At 32.7% G+C, this 20,711-nt stretch overlaps 1 protein-coding gene across 1 annotated transcript; it reads left to right on the plus strand.

Moving 5' to 3' along the window:
* Positions 1–16,963: 16,963 nt before the first annotated feature.
* LOC18586509 (uncharacterized) lies at positions 16,964–19,579 on the plus strand. Its single transcript, XM_007009951.3, has 2 exons — positions 16,964–18,191; positions 18,279–19,579. The coding sequence occupies exons 1-2, from the start codon at positions 17,041–17,043 to the stop codon at positions 18,649–18,651; spliced, it is 1,524 nt and encodes a 507-aa protein (XP_007010013.3). The 5' UTR covers positions 16,964–17,040; the 3' UTR covers positions 18,652–19,579.
* The last annotated feature ends 1,132 nt before the right edge of the window (positions 19,580–20,711 follow it).

Genomic DNA, 20,711 nt, shown 5'->3' on the forward strand with positions numbered 1-20,711 from the left:
GGTAATTTTTCAGTTTTTGGGGCAAAAATATAATTTTTCACTTTACAGGGGTAAAAGTGTCATTTTAAAAAATTTACTCCACCAAAACTTTGGAAAAGTCTAGAAATTTCATGAAAGACATGGAAAAGTGAAGAGGATTGAGTGGTAGAAAAAGAAAGTAAAAAAGATGGCTAGAAAAAAATAAAATAATAATATATTCAAAAGGTAAATAAAATAATAATATTTTATTAAGCCTATTAAAAGGCTTGAAAATTCCAGAATTCTTCATTGGGAGGGTCAGCCAAAACCAGCAGGAGAGAGAGAGAGATAAGAACAAACCCTAGAGTGAGAATATTCAAAGAAAAAGTGTGATTTTTCAAGGAATCAAGTGTTTAAAGGTATGATTTTTCAAGCTTAGCTTAAGATTTATCATTTCCATGCATTTCTCCTTATTTTTCATGGTTAAATTATGTGTTTTGATGATGGATTCAAATCTGATCATATGGGTTTAGAGAGAGAAAGTTGTTAGATTAATTTGATTTTGAATTATGTTAGTATTTAGTGTTAGTTTAGCATGTTTATGAGTAAAACAACAAGAAAAATATTCATTTTCTCCATGAATTTCTCTAGGCTGAATCTAGCCAATGGTGTGTGAGGATGAGGTTGACTTTATTTTAAGAGAATTAGATGGAAAAATGATGAATTATGAGGTTGGAAATTAAATGGGAATTTTTGGTGCAAAAAAATTAAAATTTTTACCCACTAAGGGTAAAAGCGTAATTTATGGTCCGAACTGATAAATTGGACCACATTCATAGTCATTGAGGTATTGTGGATATAATTGGATAATTGAAATTGAAATGGATGGAATTGGAGTTGAATTGGAGATTTTAGAAATTTACATCGTGTATAGGCGAGTTAGGTTGGACACTGTGATTAAGCGATTGTCCAAACATTTCACACCCTATCTAGTGCATACGCATGGATAAGAACCTGAAATAATATATATTGATTTGACACAAATTATTGAATTTTTTGTGTCATGTATTGTGGATAGGTGGTGAGCTATCTAATACGGGTAAAAGACTACACTCGAGGACCGAGAATAGGAGTATATCTACTCCTATTACAGTGAGTAAACTTATTATCGTCTTAATTATCTAGAGTAGATTTATTTAATTGTGTGATTTTATGAAAAAATGGTTTAATTGGAAAATTATTGTGTTTTATGAGAAAATGAGATTTTATAAAATTTTTAAAAATTTAATAATGATTTCAAAAATAGAGTAATTGAAGACCTATACTATGATTGTGTTGTTTATCCATGATTTTATATTAAATGGCTTATGATAAATGTGGGTATGACTGGTTATTTTTATAATTTAAAGAATATGTGAACTGCTTTGATTTGCCTTCAATGTGTTAAGTGAGTCATGTCATACTATTGTGATTTTATTGGTTGGTGGATTATAAAGTGGGCACTGCAGTGACGGGAGTTCTGTGGGCCAGCCTAATTAGAGAGGCACAATTCCCAATTATTAAGCTTACCTCGATTGGAGAGGCACGTAGAATAACTCCCGAGGTAGAATTTGAGTACACTTCACACTGGCCACCACGTGAAATTGGGACTCAGCCAACGCCAAGGAACGGCTATGTTGTCATAGGTGAAATGTGTTTGTGTGTATGACAATAAACAGCTTTGGCAGTCTCAGTAAGATGCCTTCACGGGGTATCCCCGAGAATGGATTTTTGGTAAGGGCCAAGTTTTTAAAAAGTGTATAAGTCATGTTGAGTAATTGGATGAAATCCAATTATTTATATGGGTTGGGATGAATTATTTTAATTGTCTCATATTACTCGGCTTTAGATTATTTTGATGATGTCTGTCTACTCACTGGGATTTTATAATCTCACCCTTTCTTCCTATACATTTTTCAGGCTCAGAATAGGCAGTAGACTGTCAATTGCATCGAGAAGTAAATTTCGGAGTTGCATCTTAGAAAGTAAAGTTATAGACTTAAATCTTCTCAGTTATTTGGGGGCCCACGTGTCATTGTAATTTAAATTACATACTCCAGTTTTCTATATTACAGTATGTATAAATTTATTTTGTTTTTATGTGCAAAAAATTAATTTTTGATGTTTCAAAATATATATATATATATATATATTGTTTTACATTAAAATAGATTATTTTAATTAATATTTTTATTTTATTTTATTATTCAAAAAAAAAAGAAGAAAGAGAGAGGAATGGAAAAATTGGTACAAAAGCCTTGCGAGGTCTCAAAAGGCATTCGGGGGAAGAATGTTTGTCGAGGCTTCGTGGCTGTTGTCAAGGGCTCGATGGGAGTTTCGGGTCGTGACATATAATTAAAGAACAATTAACTCTTTACTCAGCTAACAGTTATAGGTAATTGCAAGGGAAAAGTATATAAACTACAAAGAGATCTAATTGTCACATTAGGAACTTTTTATCATCTTGCAATGAGACAAAGCATTACTAAGCGTAAGATTTTAAGGCCAGCAACAATGGGTTTAGCATGTTGCAGGCGTTCTGAAGTTAAAACATATAATACTAAAAATTATTGACTATTTTATATTGATAGGATCTTTACATTATACTGTTGTCTTATATTCTACAATTGTTTATTTTAATCTATTAAAAATATAGGTTATATACTTTTTCATTTCTTAATAATTTATTATATATTTAATAATCTTTGATAGGATTATCGTCTTTTTTGAATAAATTTTGTTTTAAATAGGATAACTAATTGGGTCAATTAGTTGTCATTCTCAATTGAATTAATTTTACACCTTATGTCAAAGCTGTGTTGTTTTTTTTACATTTGAAGGGTTTTTTTATTTTTATTTATTTTAGTAAAAAATACTTGAAAACAATAATTTTTAATTTTTAATGTTTAGATTATAGATTCATTTAATATTTATCAATTAGAATTCAATATTATTTTCTGTTTATATCTTTTTATTCTGCATGAATCTGAATCCATAGTATTTAGACATCTCTTTTATACATGAATATTTAAATTCTAATAAATATTCATCCAATTCATTAAACAAACAAAAAAAGTCAAGAAGGTTTATTCATTTCTTGATATACATAGCACATAGTCATAATTGAACAAATAAATCAACTAAATTTGATAACTTTTAGCTATTTATTATATATATAAAAGATATATTATTATAAATTAGTAACTATTTTATATTGATAAGATATTTATATTACACGGTTGCCTTATATTGTACAACTGTTTATCTTAATCTGCAAATAGTATATGTTATATACTATCTCATTTCTTAATATTTTACTATTTTATAATCATGTATATAGGTGCAAGTTTTTGGTAATTGAAATCAGAGTAAATAATTATTTTAAATTAATACTAGTTTATTTTTTCCTCTATCAGTAAAAACTGAACATTCATGCAGTTAACTAATATAATATTGCTTTCTCTACAAACCCTTTTAAAGGTACCAAATTAAAATCCACTATAACATAATCAATATTTTCTGTAATTTTTTTTGTAGCGTAGCTACTAGTACCATCCTAGTATATATAAAGAGAGAGCGTATGATTACTTTTTTAATCATCTTTTAACTACTTTTGATGTAAAATCTTGAATTCACTATTAGTACGTAGGTTTGAATAGATGTCTCAATCCTTGGATATCTTAAATCTAAAGACACTTTCATCAATATGCAAATTACAATAACAATTTTCATATAATAGTAATTGACAAATAATTATATGATGATTTTTAATTAATGTATTAAATGAATATTTATTTTTTAAATAATAAACTTAGTATATTCTTTATCTTTAATGAAATTATGATCATAAGATCATTGGTGAATTCTAGACTTATATTGAATCTCAATTTTATTTTATTTTTCATATGATGAAATTTTGCGTTGATGTAACATCGAAATGTAATTATAATTAAAAAAAATTTTGAAACAAATTGTGTATGAAATTTATATGGGTTCTTACAATAATAAGGGAATTAGTTGTAGTTTCTAAAGATTAGTTGTGTTATATTGGAAGTTTTGTTGCATCATCTCCTTTTTATTTTCCTATAAATAGAAACATTTACTTAAGGTTATGAAATATAATTTAGGTTATTTCAATTATTTCTAAGTATTGATAACAAAAAAAAAAAAAAAACTGTTTCAATATCAAGAACGGCAGCCAAGCGGGGGCCTTACCTTAGTTTTGCCTGGGTTACAGCCCAACAATAGTTAAGTCCAAGAAACTTAGCACAAGCTGACCCAGGCAGCTTGAACGTCAGGCTTCAGTAGTTTATTTAAGGCCTAAATCCAACCTCAAATTATTTTTTCGTAAAATTTCATTTGTAAGCAATAATTAAGTATTATATTTCTTATAAAAAATAAAAAATTTATATATAATTTTTTCATTATATGTTTTAAGTTATCCATGCAAAGTTTTTAAGTTAATTCAGTATATATATCACATCAATAGAGAGTATTATCTTTTTCAATATATGTTTAATTATCGAAATTTTATTCTTATTAAATATTTAATTAATTTAAAATTTGACACAACATTATTTGTGTTATAAAGCAATTTATAGTTGAATTAACAAAATATGAATCATGTAAAAAGATACAAATGATCTAAAAATTTAATTAATTTTATATTGATATAAATTGATCTTTCCTCGATAATATATTATATTATTTCATTTATGATTTTATAATTGTATTATTCATAATAACTCATTAATTCTAAATTTTTGAATATTGCAATTATGATTTGGTAAATTACAAAAAATGAAAATTATTTAACGTTTATATACTGACAATTAACCAACTTGAGTTTTATTTTGTATGAAATCATTAACACATTTAATTTCAGGATAATTAACAAGAAAGGAAAAGAAAAAAAACACTAACAATGTTAGGTGTTAATTTAATATTTAGCCGCAAGGTTGTTAAATGCTACTTTTCAAATCTTAGGAGGAAATTCATCTACCCCAAACTGTGTTTTTATTTACTCTTACAATTTTTAATAAATTAAATATAATTCAAAACAACAATAAATAAATGTAGTAGATTTAAATAAAATAGTATTTATTGTCACTTGTACGTAGTCTCTGTTTATTTTTATATACTACTTATATATAATAATATACATATTTCTAAAATGTAAAGTTAATTTTTTATAAGTAAACGATAGTTATATTCTAAGAAAATTAATGTTTTTATTATTGCAAATGAAATTGTTGATCTACTAAAAAAGGGTAATGGAGGGGGGATGCTACTCAAAGTCAATTTTGAGAAGGTGTATGATAGTGTAGAGTGGAGCTTTCTAAACTTGGTTATGAGGAATATGGATTTTGGGGAAATATGGTGATCATGGATCATGGGATATATTAGCACTGCCTCCATCTCGATCATTGTAAACGAGACACCATATTGGCAATTTAGGATGAAAAAGGGCATTCGACAAGGTTGCCTTCTCTTGTCTTTTCTCTTCAATCTTGTGGCAAAAGCTTTTAATTTATTTATGCATAAGGCTGAAAGTGAAGGTCTCATTGAAGGAGTGGATACCGGTAAATGAGGTTTATCCATTACACATCTACAATATGTCAATGATACGATAATTTTATGTAAGCCTATGTTTAGTTTCTTGTTGAATACTAAAAGATTGCTAAGATGTTTGCAGGCTATTTCGGGGCTTAAAATTAATTTTCAAAAAGGCTTCTTGGTGGGTATTGGAATGGATCAGCATGTTGTTGAACATTGGGCAGAAAGGGTTCAATTCAGAATTGGCAATTTACTGTCCTCATATTTGGATCTTCCATTAGAAGAAGTGCTAAACTTGGTTAAAGTGTGACAATTAATAGTGGAGAAGTTCAAAACAAGGCGATCTATGTGGAAAGCAAGATCCTTGTCCATGGGAGGGAGAGTGACGCTTTTAAAATCAATGTTAGGTAGCCTTTCTATTTTCTTTATTTCACTCTTTCAAATCCCAGTTGGTATTAAAGAAAAGTTGGACAAGATTCAACGTAGATTTCTATGGGGAGGCATGGAAGAGAGAAGGAAAATGCATTTACTTTATTGGAATTCTATTTATCGTTATAAAGATATAGGTGGTTTTAGGGTTATTGATCTGTGGTTAAAACATAAACCCTTGTTAAATAAATGGATTTGGCGGCTTGGGAATAAAACGGAAAGTTTATGGAGGAAAATCATTGAAAAAAAAAAGAGGGAACAGGGAAAGCATGCTGCCTAATGTTCAGAATTCAAGAATAGTATTTGGAATATGGAAGAATATAATAAGACTATTAGAAGGAGGGGATAAGGTAGTAGTGGTCGCCAAAGAGGGAATTGGATTTCTTATGAGGAATGGTAAGACAATAGATTTTTGGAATGACCAATTGATAGAGGGAGTCAAGTAGAAAGATGATTTTCCTAGAGTTTATGCTCTTACTATGGAAAAAAGTGGCATAGTTAATAAATTTGGAGAATATAGTGGAAATAAATGGTAATATAGGGTAAAGCTTAATAGAAACATTTTTTGTTGGGAGGAGGAGTAGTGGGCAGCCTTTAATACAACATTAAATGAGCAAATCTTAGGGAAGAATTTTGTGGATAAATTAATATGGAAGAAAACTCCAAGAAGCCAGCATACTTCAAAGTCATTTTGCACAAGTGTCCTAGAAAGAAATTTTGAGAGGAAAGAGTTTTGGTGGGATTTGTGGAAAGGGCTTACACCACTTAAGGTGGAAGTCTTTCGATGGCAAGTAATACAAGGCAAGGTGGTAGTTAGAGTGTTTTTAGTGAGAAGAGGCATTATTAGCGCGGAAGCTGCATGTTGGTTATTATGTAAAAGGGAGACTAAATCAATGGGACATTTATTTTTTTCATGTGTTGAGACAAGGAAGGTTTGGCATTGGTGTGGGAATAATTGGGGACTTAAGTGGATCAATTATAATGAACACTTGGCTTGCTTCTTGAGTTGGAATGATGCTGCAAAAGGTTTAACTAATGGTGACATATGGAGAATGGTATTTTGGGCAATAATCTAGTCGATCTAGCTTGTTAGGAATGAGGTTCTATTTAAAGGAAATTATGGGACTGTGAGCAAGGTTATAGCACTACTAAACTTCATGTTGCTTGGTGGGCCAATGCAAAATGGCCAAGGCTTAATTTTTTTTGTTTTGGAGATAGAAAGAATGCCAAATCTTGGAGTGGTGCTTATAAAAAAAAAAAGGGCATAAATCACATGGTATGGTAGCCGTCATAAAGGGGATTAATCAAGTTTAACATGGAGGAGGCCTCCAGTGGTAATCCAAGAGAGGTTGGTATAGGAGGAGTTCTCCGAATTATGAAGGTAACATTTTAATTCAATTTTCTATATCTATGGTGGTTGTGGATGCTAACATTACAAAGATATTGGTAGTAAAAAAGGCTTTCCAAATTTTTACAACATTAAGACAGGGCAAGGAGCACATAGTGATTATTGAAAGCATTTCTGAAATGTTATGGGTCATCCTCAAGTGGAGCCCACAACTTAAATTAAAAAAAAGAAAGAAAAGAAGAATAAATATAAAAACAAAAGGTTTTTGCCCTTTTTGGAAAAGTGTGAGTTTTTAAAGTGAGAAACTATGCTGACAAAAAGAAAAATAAGGAGGAAATTTTTTGCCTTGCTTTGTGCTATCGATCGAAATGTGATTTGTAGTCTGATTTTGATGAAATTTCAATATGTTGTTTTTGACATTGTGAGCTTCAATCTATATGGTTAGATTGCATTTTTCTCTTCTCTATTTGTTGAGTTGTGATACCCTTTATTTGTGTTTTATGCATTGTTACTTGATGATTTCCACTTTGTTGATAGTGAGTAAGGGCTGTTGTTAGTTTTAGAATTGTTGGTTAACTTTTTTCTATACTCATTGATCTTTTACAGTGGATTATTTTTCTAGACTAGGTTCCGTGGTTTTTACCACTCACATTGAAGGCGTTTTCCACGTTAAAAATCATGTGTTTTTTTATGGTTTTTGTTTTGTGTATTCAAAACTATATTTGTTGGCTGGAATATTTTGTTAGTTGGATATTTACTCCTCACAGGTTCTTTAAAGTAGGAAATGCTTTATTTGTATTGTTACTTCTGCTATATCAATACTTTTTCCCAACAACTGATATCTAAGCAAGGTTTATGATTTGTGGGTTTAGCTTGATTGAAAGATGGAGCCTAATTATAGTACAATGATTAGTTTGAAAGGCACAAATTGTCACAAGTGGAAAGGAAAGATGAAAGATCTACTATTTACAAAAAAGTTATATTTATTAGTATTTGCTACTCAAAAACCTGAGAACAAATCTGATGAAGAAAGGGCTTTTGAGAATGAGATGGTTTGTGGTTTTGTTCGGCAATGGGTAAATAACAATGTTTTGAATCATATTGCCAATGATTCACATGCTAGAACTTTATGGGAAAAAATTGAGATCTTGTATGCCTATAAAACTGGCAACAATAAATTGTTTTTTATTGAAACAAGCTATGAATTTGAGGTATAAGGAAGGTAGTTCTATTTCTGATTATTTGAGTGAATTTCAAGGGTGCTTTAATTAGTTGTCCAACATGGGTGTCAAATTTGAAGATGAAATTTTAGGACTCTAGTTGGTTGATACTCTACCTAATTCTTGAGAAAATCTTCATGTGAGCTTTACTAGTTTTGATCCTGATGGTGTTGTTATCGTAGACTATGTAAAAACTGTTGTCTTGAATGAATAGGTAGGACGAAGAACTCAAAAGGCATCAACTTCACAATCTAAGGTCCTTGTTACTGTAAATAGAGGAAGAAGCAAAGAAAGGGATCATGGACGAAACAATAGACGTAAACGCAAGAATAAAAATCAATCAAAGTCTAAGTACAAAAATCTCAAATGTCATCATTGTGGTAAAAAGGGACATATCAAGAGATTTTGTTATCAATTAAAAAGGGAGAACAAAAGCAACAATGGCAAGCAAGAAAAAAAAGACAATGACAATGATGATTGTGTCGCCATGCTATTGAAGAAGATATTGTGATTGTTCTCATCAAAAATTTGATTAATGTTGTTTATGATAAGACAAGCTAGGTTGTTGATAATGGCATGTGTTCCTATGTGACATCAAGGAGAGATTTTTTCACATTTTATACTCTGGGTGGTTATAGGGTTTTAAGGATGGGTAATAATGGTGTGTCAAGGGTGACTGGCATTGGAACCATTTGTGTGGAAACTAATATTGGGACAAAACCGTTTTTAAACAATGTTAAACACGCACTAGATGTCCATTTGTATCTGATATTTATTGGTGTTCTTGATGATGAGGTTGTTTCAGTACCTTTGATGGTGGAAAGTAAAAACTCACTAAAAGTTCTTTGATTATGGGACGTGGAAAAAAACATTCTAGTTTGTATTAGACCAAGCTTTCAATCTCTACTGATGGTGTTAATGCAATTGATAGTGACAACTCTTCAAAGTTATGGCAAAAAAAGGTTTAGTCACTTTAGTGAAAAAGGACTTAATTGTTTAGCCAAGAAAAATCTACTTTTAAGGTTGAAAGGTGCAAGATTAGAAAATTGTGTTCACTGTTTGGCTGGGAAATAGAATGGAGTCTCTTTTAAGAGTCATTCTCTTTATAGAAAATTAGAGTTGCTTAAGATAATGCATTCAGGTGTTTGTGGTCTGATGAAGACAAAAACATTTGGTGGTGCACTTTACTTTGTGACTTTCATCGATGACTGTTCAAAGAAACTTTGGGTTTATGTCTTGAAAACTGAGGACTAGGTACTCGATGTTTTCAAGCAATTTCAGGCTTTTATTGAGAAAGAAACAAGAAAGAAACTGAAATGCATTCGTACTGATAATGGTGGTGAATATTGTGGATCGTTTCATGAATACTACAGACAATAGGGTATTAATCACCAGAAGACACCCCCTAAGACTCCTAAGCTAAATGGCCTGACAGAGAAGATGAATAGGACATTGATGGAAAGAGTTAGATGTTTGCTTTCAAAAGCAAAGTTGCCTAGATCTTTTTAGGGTGAGGCTTTATATACTACTAGACATGTTATTAATTTATCTCATATTGTTGCTTTGTAAGCTAATGTTCTTAACAAAGTGTGGTATAGTAAAGATGTTTCCTATGATCACTTGCATATGTTTGGTTGTAAAGCATTTGTACATGTGCTTAAATATGAGAGGTCCAAGTTAGATGTCAAGACAAGGCAATGTATCTTTATTGGCTATGGCCACAATGAATTTGGCTATAAGTTGTGTGATCAAGTTGAAAAGAAGCTCGTCAAAAGTAGTGATGTTGTTTTCATGAAAGATCAGACCATTGAAGATATTGAAAAAGTAGATAAGTTAAAGTCTCAAAGTACTAATGGCTTAGTTGATCTTGAGCCAGTTCTTGAGACACATACGCCTGATGTAGCTGAGTTAGGTAATCAAGTTAATGTGGAGAATTCTACTCCTAATGATTAAGTTGAGAACAATCATGATGATATTGCTAATGAGATAGATGCTTCTACTCATGAGGTTATTGATGGACCTATTGTTTAATTTAGAAGGTCTATTAGATAGTGAATTCCTTCGAATCACTACTCACTTGATGAATATGTGCTCTTCACTGATGGCGGAGAACCTGAGTCTTACGAAGAGGCTATGGAAAGTGAGTAAAAGGTAAAATGGGTTGTAGCTATGAAAGATGAGATAAAATCTTTACTTGACAATCATACTTTTAAGTTAGTCAAGTTGCCTAAGGACAAAAAGGCTTTTGCAAAATCGATGGGTATATTGGTTGAAGAATGAAAAGAATTCTTCTAGTCCAAGATATAAACCCAGATTAGTTATCAAAAGTTTTAGACAAAGAAAGGGAATTGATTTTGAGGAGATCTTCTCGTCGATTGTTAAAATGTCTTCCATCCAAGTTGTCATTGGTTTAGTAGTTAGTCTTGATTTAGAGGTTGAACAGATAGAGGTGAAGACTGTTTTCCTTCATGGTGATTTGGAAGAAGAGATCTATATGGAGCAACCAGAGCATTTTGTGATGGAAGGTAAAGAAAACTATGTTTACAAGTTAAAGAAAAGTTTGTATGGCTTGAAACAAGCAACATGGCAATGGTACAAGAAGTTTGAGTTTGTTACGATTCAACAAGGATTCAAGAAAACTAACTTTGATCATTGTGTATTTGTGCAAAAATTTCCTAACAACGACTTCATCATTTTGTTGCTCTATGTTGATGATATGTTGCTTGTTGGTCATAATTCTTCTAGAATTGATAAGTTGAAAAATGAGCTTGGCAAGTCTTTAGCAATGAAAGACTTGGGACAAGCAAAGCTGATCCTTAACGTGTGGATCATTCATGACAAAGAGATCAAGAAGTTATGGTTGTCTTACGAAAAGTATATTGAGAAAGTACTTCAGCAGTTTTACATGGATTAGCTAAAGTGGTAAGTACACCTCTTGCTACTCACTTTAAGCTTAACACTAAACAGTCTCCTTTTAGTGATAAAAAGAAAGAAAACATGTAACATGTTCTTTATGCATCAATAGTAAGAGGTTTGATGTATGCAATGGTTTACACAAAGGCTAATATAGCTCATGCAATTGGTATGGTTAGTCGTTTTATTTCCAACCCTGGTAAAGAGCACTGAAAAGCTATGAAGTGGATTTTGAGATATCTCTAAGGCACTTCTAGTTTGAAAATCTGTTTTGGAATTGAGGAATCTGTTCTTTGTGGTTGCACAAATTCAAACATGGGTGGGGATGTTGACTCTAGAAAGTCTATTTCTGGTTATTTGATTACCTCTGTAAATAGAGCTGTGGCTTGGCTATCTAGATTGGAAAAATGTGTTGTTTTGTTTACTACTAAAGCTAAGTTTATCACTGCTACCGAAGCTTGTAAAAAGTTGCTTTGGATGAAGAATTTTGTACATGAACTTGGTTTTACATAGCAGAGGTATGTTTTGTTTTGTGATAGTCAGAATGCTATCCATCTTACCAAGAATTCTACTTTCCATGGTAGATTGAAACATATTGATGTGCGATATCACTAGATTCATGATATTTTGGACTCCAAGTTGTTAAAGCTTGAACAAATTCACACAAATGATAATGATTCAAACATGTTGACAAAGAATCTATCAAGAGGGAAGTTTGAAGCTTGTCATTTAATTGTCGATTTGGCAATTGCCTCCACTTAAGTCAGAGGGGGAGTTTGTTGTGGGTCTTCCTCAAGTGGAGCCCACAACTTAAATTAAAAAGAAAAGAAAAGAAAATTAAGTATTAAGAAAAAGGTTTTTGCCCTTCTTGGAAAAATGTGAGTTTTTAAGGTGAGAAACAGTGCATACAACAAGAAGTGTAGGGAGAAAATATTTTTGCTTGCTTTGTGGTACCGATCGAAAAACGATTTGTGGTTTGATTTTGATGAAATTTCAGTATATTGTTTCTGACATTATGAGTTTCAATTTGTTCGATCATATTGCATTTTCTCTTCTCTATTTGGTGGGCCATGATACCTTTTATTTGGGTTTTATGCATTGTTGTTTGGTGATTTCCATTTTGTTGATAGTGAATAGGGGGCTGTTGTGAGTTCTAGAATTACTGGTTAACTCATTGCTACACTCATTGACCTTTTATAGTGGATTATTTTTCTGTACTAGGTCCCATGGTTTTTACCTCTCACATTGAGGGGGTTTTCCACATTAAAAATCGTGTGTTTTTTGTGATTTTTATTTTATACATTCAAAACTATATCTGCTGACTAGAATATTTTGTTGGTTTAAGGTTTAGGGTTTAGGATTACTTTCGTTATTTGTATTGTTACTTCTGCTATATCAATACCCTTTCCCAACACGAAAATGATATAAAATGGGTGACAGAGCCAACTGCAGCTCTGTGGAAATATAAAGCTATTATGATGCAAATGGATTTTTTAAGTCTCAGATGAAAGAATGTGTATTTAGGAAAATACCAAGATCAGCAAACAAGGTTGTAGATTCATTGGCTAAAACATGGTGCAGAGAGTGGAGGAATTTTTATTGAGTATAAGTGATGTGAAATCCCACATTGAGTAAGAGGATAAGTTAGGAAATCCTTAGATGAGCATATAGATTATATATTTTAAACATCAAACTTAGTTTTAACCTTTAAAAGGATTCATTGACACCTTTAGTTGTCTATCACTTTGAAGTAGAAAATTTTCTATGTTTAGAAGGGGTCAAAATATGTGATTTTTATAAAATAATCTTTTGAAAATAAAATTTTGACGAGAATGATTCTCTTGATTTTTAGATAATTAAAAATGATTTTTTTTATAATTTTTGGAGTACGTTTGTTATGGTATATGGGAACCGTAAATTTAATTTCAATCAAACTTTTTCAATTTTGTTTTTGAAACTAAAAATTAGATTTTGATTCTTTTGGATTTTTATTGAATCCAAATGAGAGGTTATTTGTTTATTTACATTAAATATCTTAAGTAAATGGAGAATAAAAAGCAAAGAGGATATTTACTTAAATGGTATTTTATGTAAATAAGCTGTGCAGGTTTTTATAAGTAATCTGTCTCAAAAACTGCATTCGATCTCAAATGTATCAATACATATTCATGATGTATCGATACATTTAGCTCAGAAAGGATTTTTGATGAACATCTATCGATACATGTTTATAATGTATTTATACATTTTTCCCAAAACCAAATGTATTGATACATGGGCTAATGTATCAATACATTTCACTAATTTTTGAAAAAATAAAAAGGATAAAAGGGTATTTTCACATCTCATAGTATCAATATGACCCCAACTCCGAGGGTTTTTCATTTTAAGCCGTCTCTCATTAGTTTATTAGCAACTCTAAGCTTTCTCAAACCCATTTTCACCCCAAATCATCATTTTGAAAAATTGAAAGCTTGGTTTTGGGTTTTTCAAACAAATGCAACATCGTTCAACTTTTAAATCTTGATTTATGAATTTTTTAACACTAAAAATATTATTTTTATGTTCAGATTTTTTGTTGAACATTAAAGCTCAAAGATTTTGTGATTTTCCCTAACATCAAAGCTCACCTAAAGTAAGGATAAATTATTTATGGGTTTCTAAGCATGGGTTTTAGCTAGAACATTAGTTTAGCTAAAAACGAGTAGTTTCGAAAGTACCTATAATGATTATTATGAGATTTTTATTCTAGGAAATGATTGTGATTATTGTTGTATGATAGGAACATTTGAAAACTCCACGGATTTCGCATAAACAGAGTTATAATTGGAGCTAGGAATTGAATCTCTAACTAGATGAGTGAATACACCATTTTCAAATTATTTTGATATGTAAAGCTAGCATGATTTCTATGAAAAAGATTATGTATGTATGTTGAAATGATATCTTTAAAATGGTTTATCAAAGGATTTAAGTTTCAAGAATGAAAAAAATGATTTTCTAAGAAAAAATAAATTCTTAGTGCTTGTGGTATGATTAATACATTGGTTTACAAATTGTTTACGAATCTACTATGTATGTAAATATTCAACTATGTATTAGTTTTCAACAAGAAGAGACAAGCACCTTATGTTTGAAGCCCACTCGATTACTTTGATCTTCAAACTAGTGTGGGTACGAGATATTGAATGTTTATTTATAAATGCTATAACCTGCATGTTTGGTATGATGAATACCATAAGATTATGTATATGATGTAAATTTCATATGCCATATGAGGTGATTAAGTATGTATGATGTATTTTATAAGATTGAGTATATGATGTAAATTTCATATACCATATAAAGTGATTAAGTATGTGTGATAAATGCCATGAGATTATGTATATGATGTATATTCCATATACTACATGAGATTATTGAGAAAGCATGATGAATGCCATGAGATTATGTATATGATGTATTTTTCATATACCTCATAAGATGAGTAAGCTTGTATGTGAAGGACATTCCACATACCTAATGCTACGAGCATGAGAACTCTATGAGTGTAATGGATTCCACTTTCAAAAGGTGCAAGTGACAATTTCACTCTTATGATGCATCATAAACATCCAAAGTGCAATGAGACTGTACATTGCCAGCCCAAGATTGATGGGGACATACCATCATAAAGTATGAGTTTAATGTTAATGGAATAATCATAATTATTATGTTTATGGCATGTTGCATACTAATGTTGTTTAACTATTGTTCATGATTTATACTCTATGATGACATGAAAATGTGCTTAGTGAAGAAAACTGAGCCTTAGAGAAAGTCCCAAGAGGTAGGGGAACTTAAGGAATGGTAAAAATGGAGAATTTTGCCCAGAAATTTGGGTTATAGGCTAAAAGTATCAATACATTCTAAACAAAACGCTTTAGGAGGCTTTCTATGTGAAATGTATTGATAAATGTATGAAGGCATTGATATATTCAACAATGCATCGGTAGTTTTAGTGCAGAATAGGTTGTTTGATTGAATTTGATGAGAATTTCAAAGGTAAAAGATTCTCAAATGTCTATATTGACATGTTTTCATCGAATACTATTCAAATGTGTGCAAATAACATGTTTTATAAATTCTATGATTAAATTGTTTATGAAATACATGAGATTACAAGTGTATATTTACGAAATACTTTTATCCCCTAGCATGTCCTCTTCTCGTATCCATTGACAGAGTCTTTGTGACTCACACGTTATTTTTTCTATTTATTTTGTTGTAAATCAATGATAGCGTCTAATAGCAGCCAATGTCGCAGATATTAGTGTCTGGTCTTCATTCTTTAGTAGGTGTCTAACAGCCACTTGATACCTAGAAGGTTGGTCACGTTCCGCTGACAAGTTGGTCTTTTACTTTATGTTTGTATTTACAAATTATGAACATGTTTGTGTTAATGTTGTCATGTTAGGCATTCTATATTGATAATGTTATGTATGAAATTATGATGATAGCTTGAGAGCCTACATGGACATCAAGGGTGTTGTTGATAGCTAATGTTAATGTATTTTATGATAGTGACACTTTTTTCGGATATATATAATTATATCAAATGCTTGAACTTATATAATTAAGTTGAAAAGTTTCTTAATTGTATAATGAGTTTTATGAATGTATGTATTATGATTACATACGTTAATAGATGTTTTATGATGCTTCCGCATGTGATGATGAATGTTTGATGATGTTATAATAAAAAATTTACTTGGACCTAACGAGGTTATACTTGTCTAAATCCATGTGCCAGTCACAATTCCTCCAAGAAATGAGATATGACAATAAGTGAAGTTGGGGAATGAAAAGAGTTAGTGATGCCAAGTTGAGCTTCGGTGATGGTATGGTTGTGTTGTTTTTTATTACGTGGGTCGTCAGGATGGCTGTGAGTATTTTTTGTTTGCAGATAGGGGGCACTTATTGTAATGGGCTTTTGTGATTTCAGTTGTGTGTGGGAATTTGTTTAGGGATAGATGTTTTTTGTACTGGGTCTTGCACCGTTGGCCATGGTTACTGAAGGTCATGCTAACCTTCAGATGGGGTAAGATGTCCATTCAAGGTTGTAAGGCTTTGGGGGTGCGCCTCGCAGCAGATCCATATTTTGCTTATCTGCTGTTCTTGTTTTGTAAAGATAGGTTTATTCTTGTTGATCTTATTTTTATGAAATAAACCTCTTCTGCTTTTTTAAACAAATATATAATTGAAATTTTATTTTTTTAATTTATAAATTATTTAATACTTTTATAATTAAGAAAAAAATTAAAGAAAGTTTTTCAATGCAATCTGAATTTTTATTATTGCATTGAATAAAATTTTAAATATTTACAATTTAAATAATATTATTAATTTCCGTAATGCAATATTAAAAATGATAATTTAAAAATACACTGAAATAAAAATGAATATTTTCATTATATATTGTAATATATTTATGCTAGGGTTTAATTAGGGGATAGAAAAGAACAGAACACAACCTAGAAGGCCCAACAGTTACATTACTGCCTGTGGAGAGTTCGATCACTTTAAAACGCTAGAAACATGGAGATTCCAGATACCCCAGACACGAAAATAGCTAAACCGCCCCCGCCCCCGCCGCCGACGACGCAAGAACCAGACCCCAAAAGACTCAAAATGTCTACTACAACCACTTCCGACGACGAAGAAACCGCTTCCGCCACCAACGGCACCAAAAAACAGAGATACAAACGACGGAAGATCGCCATTTTCTTTGCCTACTGTGGCGTCGGCTATCAAGGCATGCAAAAAAATCCAGGAGCCAAAACCATCGAAGGCGACCTTGAAGAAGCACTGTTCCACTCTGGCGCCGTCCCCGAGCAAGACCGCGGCAATCCAAAGCGCTATGATTGGGCTCGCTCGGCCCGAACGGATAAGGGCGTAAGCGCCGTGGGCCAGGTCGTTTCTGGGCGGTTCTACATCGACCCGCCTGGGCTCGTGGAGCGCCTTAATCGGATACTACCTGCCCAGATTCGGATATTTGGGTATAAGCGTGTGACGGCGTCGTTTAACTCGAAGAAGTTTTGTGATCGGCGGCGGTACGTTTATCTTATTCCTGTTTTTGCTCTTGATCCAAGTTGTCATAGGGATAGGGAAAGTGTTTTGGCTAGTTTAGGATCTGGTAATGAGCTTGTTAAGTGCTTGGAGTGCTCAGAAAGAGGCCGTAAAGTCGCAGGTGTTATGGGCAAGCGGAGTTTCGAAGCCAAGTCGACAATAGTTCACTCTGACGTTTCTTCGAACAATGGAGAATCTGGAAATGTAATTAAGGAACATAACCTGACATCTGAACTTGAGGAGGTTACTGATAGTTCTGTCCAAAATGAGTTTACTGAAGTGGATAAAGTTAATGTAGAAAAGATACCCCTGGAGGAAAGAAGGTTTTGTTATGGTGAGGAAGAGAAGGGGCTGTTCAATAGAATATTGAAGCATTACGTTGGGTCTCACAACTTTCATAACTTCACTACAAGAACAAAAGCTGAAGATCCTTCTGCACGTCGCTATATCGTATCATTTCACGCAAACACTGTTGTTAATGTTGAGGGCATTGATTTTGTCAAGTGTGAGGTTGTAGGTCAGAGCTTCATGCTTCATCAGATTCGAAAGATGATTGGAATGGCCGTTGCGGTAATGAGGAATTGTGCTCCTGAGTCACTGATTGAAACTGCATTACGAAAGTAAGTAGTTCTGTATCTTCTTAATTGTGTTGCTGTTGCAACTGAATTTTTGTTTTTGGCTTAATATATATCTGTAATAAATTTCAGGGATGTGAGCATCAATGTACCTACAGCACCCGAGGTTGGTTTGTACTTGGATGAGTGCCTCTTTGCATCATATAACCAAAAGTGGAAAGATAGTCATGAAGAGTTGTCTATGAAAGCTTATGAAGAAGAGGCAGAGGAATTCAAAATGAAGTTTATATATTCTCATATTGCCTCAACAGAACGTGAGGAAGGAGTTGTAGCCCTATGGTTGCATTCTCTGAACCACAGAAATTACCCTGATTTAAGGGGCTGCAATGTAGAAATGATAGAGGGGATGAGTCTTAAGGTGGATGATAATACAGACAACACAGACGCGAAGAGTGCTTCAGTGGAGAAAAATGGAGACGCTGAGATACAGAGTGCCAAAGATTAGAATATGACCGAATGAACAGTCTCATAATGTTTCTATTTCGTTTAGAATTCTTTGCTTCTGCTTCTTATTATCTTTTAGCAAGGTGGGGTTGAATTTTGGAGCTCTCCTGGCGTTACTTACAAGGCTGCTCATGTTTGGAATGAAATCGGTCACAAACAAGAGAAATGTGGAATGGCATAGACTCGTTTGGTTTCAACACCATATTCCTTGACATGCCTTGATCACTTGGATAGCTATTTTGGACAGTCTATCAACCAAAAGCAGACTTCATTCTTGAGTTGTGCATTTGGATTCTGTTGACTCTCCCTTTTGCAAGCTGTGGCAAAATAAGGGACCATATTTTCTGCACTTATGATTTCTCAAGGCAGCTTTAGGACAAAGATCTTCATGCTCGTGGTATATGGTGACTGGCATTCTGAATTGCAGTGGCCAGTGGGCTAAAGACAAACTTAAGGGAACAGTACTTGCTTCAGTCATCCTTGCCTTGCTTGGTGTTCTTATATGTACCACTTGTAGAGGGAGAGAAATAGCAGGATTTATGGAGAGAAGGCAAATTCGATTTTTTCCCTTTTTTGTTCCATTGTTAATGATGATGTTAAATTTAGGCTTCAGGGGCTAGGAATTTTACTATCAACAGGGCTTTATGTAATACCGTGTCTCTAAGCTGGCATAGTTGTTGCTTTGTTGGATTTGTTGATGCTGCTGTTTGTAGCCTTGGTTTTTTCTCTGTGGCAGCTTTGCTACCTTTTTTCTTTTGCCTGAGCTTGCTGCTTCTTGGATAATAAAATTCTTAATTGTCCAGAAAAATCCTTTTACTTTGAATGTTGACCCTGTTTGATATCTGTTAAGTGCACGGGGATGTTAAGCTTGAGAACTTTGTACTTGGTCTACCATCTATACTATAAGAGATTAAGTTGTTTCCCGTTCACCTTGGATTAGGCGAGTAAATTTGATTTTATCCCTACACTTTCTTTATAGATTTCCTTTATTATGTCTTATCAACACCAAGGCATTGCAGCAACAAAGTGGAAAGATAGCAGCAGTGGGCTGCATGTTGGTTATAATTAACACCCTGATATTTTCAGGTGAGCTTATTTTTGTCTAGTTAGAGACTTGTTTATGATCAACTCTTTTGCTGACAATCTCGTGTTCTGTAATTTTCATTGTCCCCAGAGGAACTGTTGGGTATGCAAATGTTCATGCTTATTCTGGAAGAACTGCCTAGTAGAGATGATCTTGAGTCTCCTGCATGGACACTTGAATGCCTACATTGAGGTTGATTACCGTGGCGGGGCTATCAGGTGCGGCTGATATAACCATCATTCTGGAGTTGCTTGATCGGAGCATAATTTTTAGCATTTATCTTCTACATTGTTATCTTGGTCTTTCTTTTACTTTCCGGATGCAGGGTGACAACAAATCCTTCTTAGTCTGCGAAAGAAAATGGTTACATCACCTGAAAATGGTATCTGTGAGAGTGTGGTGAACATGGAGAGCCCAACTACTCCGAACTAATAACTTTATTCGAGGGTTTGACAGGACCAAATCAACTACAAGGCCAATAAACCCTGATGGTGCTCAAAAGGTATCTATGTGTATATTTAAATATGTTTTTGTATTAAATAGGGTAACATTACTCTGAAACAGATACCGTCTTAGCCTTACTATACACTAGAACTGAGTGGATGAGTTGTCGCTTAGTCTGATTGTTTTCTACTATTACTTCAAAGCAAATACCATGGAGCAATGTAATCATGTATCTTCAAGAACACACATATTTTGAACTCTTGGTTGGTGGGAACTGGCAAAATTCATTGAATTATAATTGAACTGACAGGGGAGACATCAAGCTTGAGGGGGACTCAACGGAGAGAAACTAGACCCACCAACTAATCCTAAAGGACAGCTTACGTTTCCCTTCAACTTACTTTCCTTCTAAATTTAGCTGAGCTGCCATTCATAGACCATGTCCAAGGATTTATCAAGTATACGTTTGCAAGAATAGAATTTAAAGCTATCTATACTCAGATTCGACTTAAATTTGGTCTTGCAATAGATAA

This window comes from Theobroma cacao, chromosome 10, assembly GCF_053813885.1.
Source record: "Theobroma cacao isolate CCN51 chromosome 10, ASM5381388v1, whole genome shotgun sequence".
Lineage (NCBI taxonomy): Eukaryota > Viridiplantae > Streptophyta > Magnoliopsida > Malvales > Malvaceae > Theobroma > Theobroma cacao.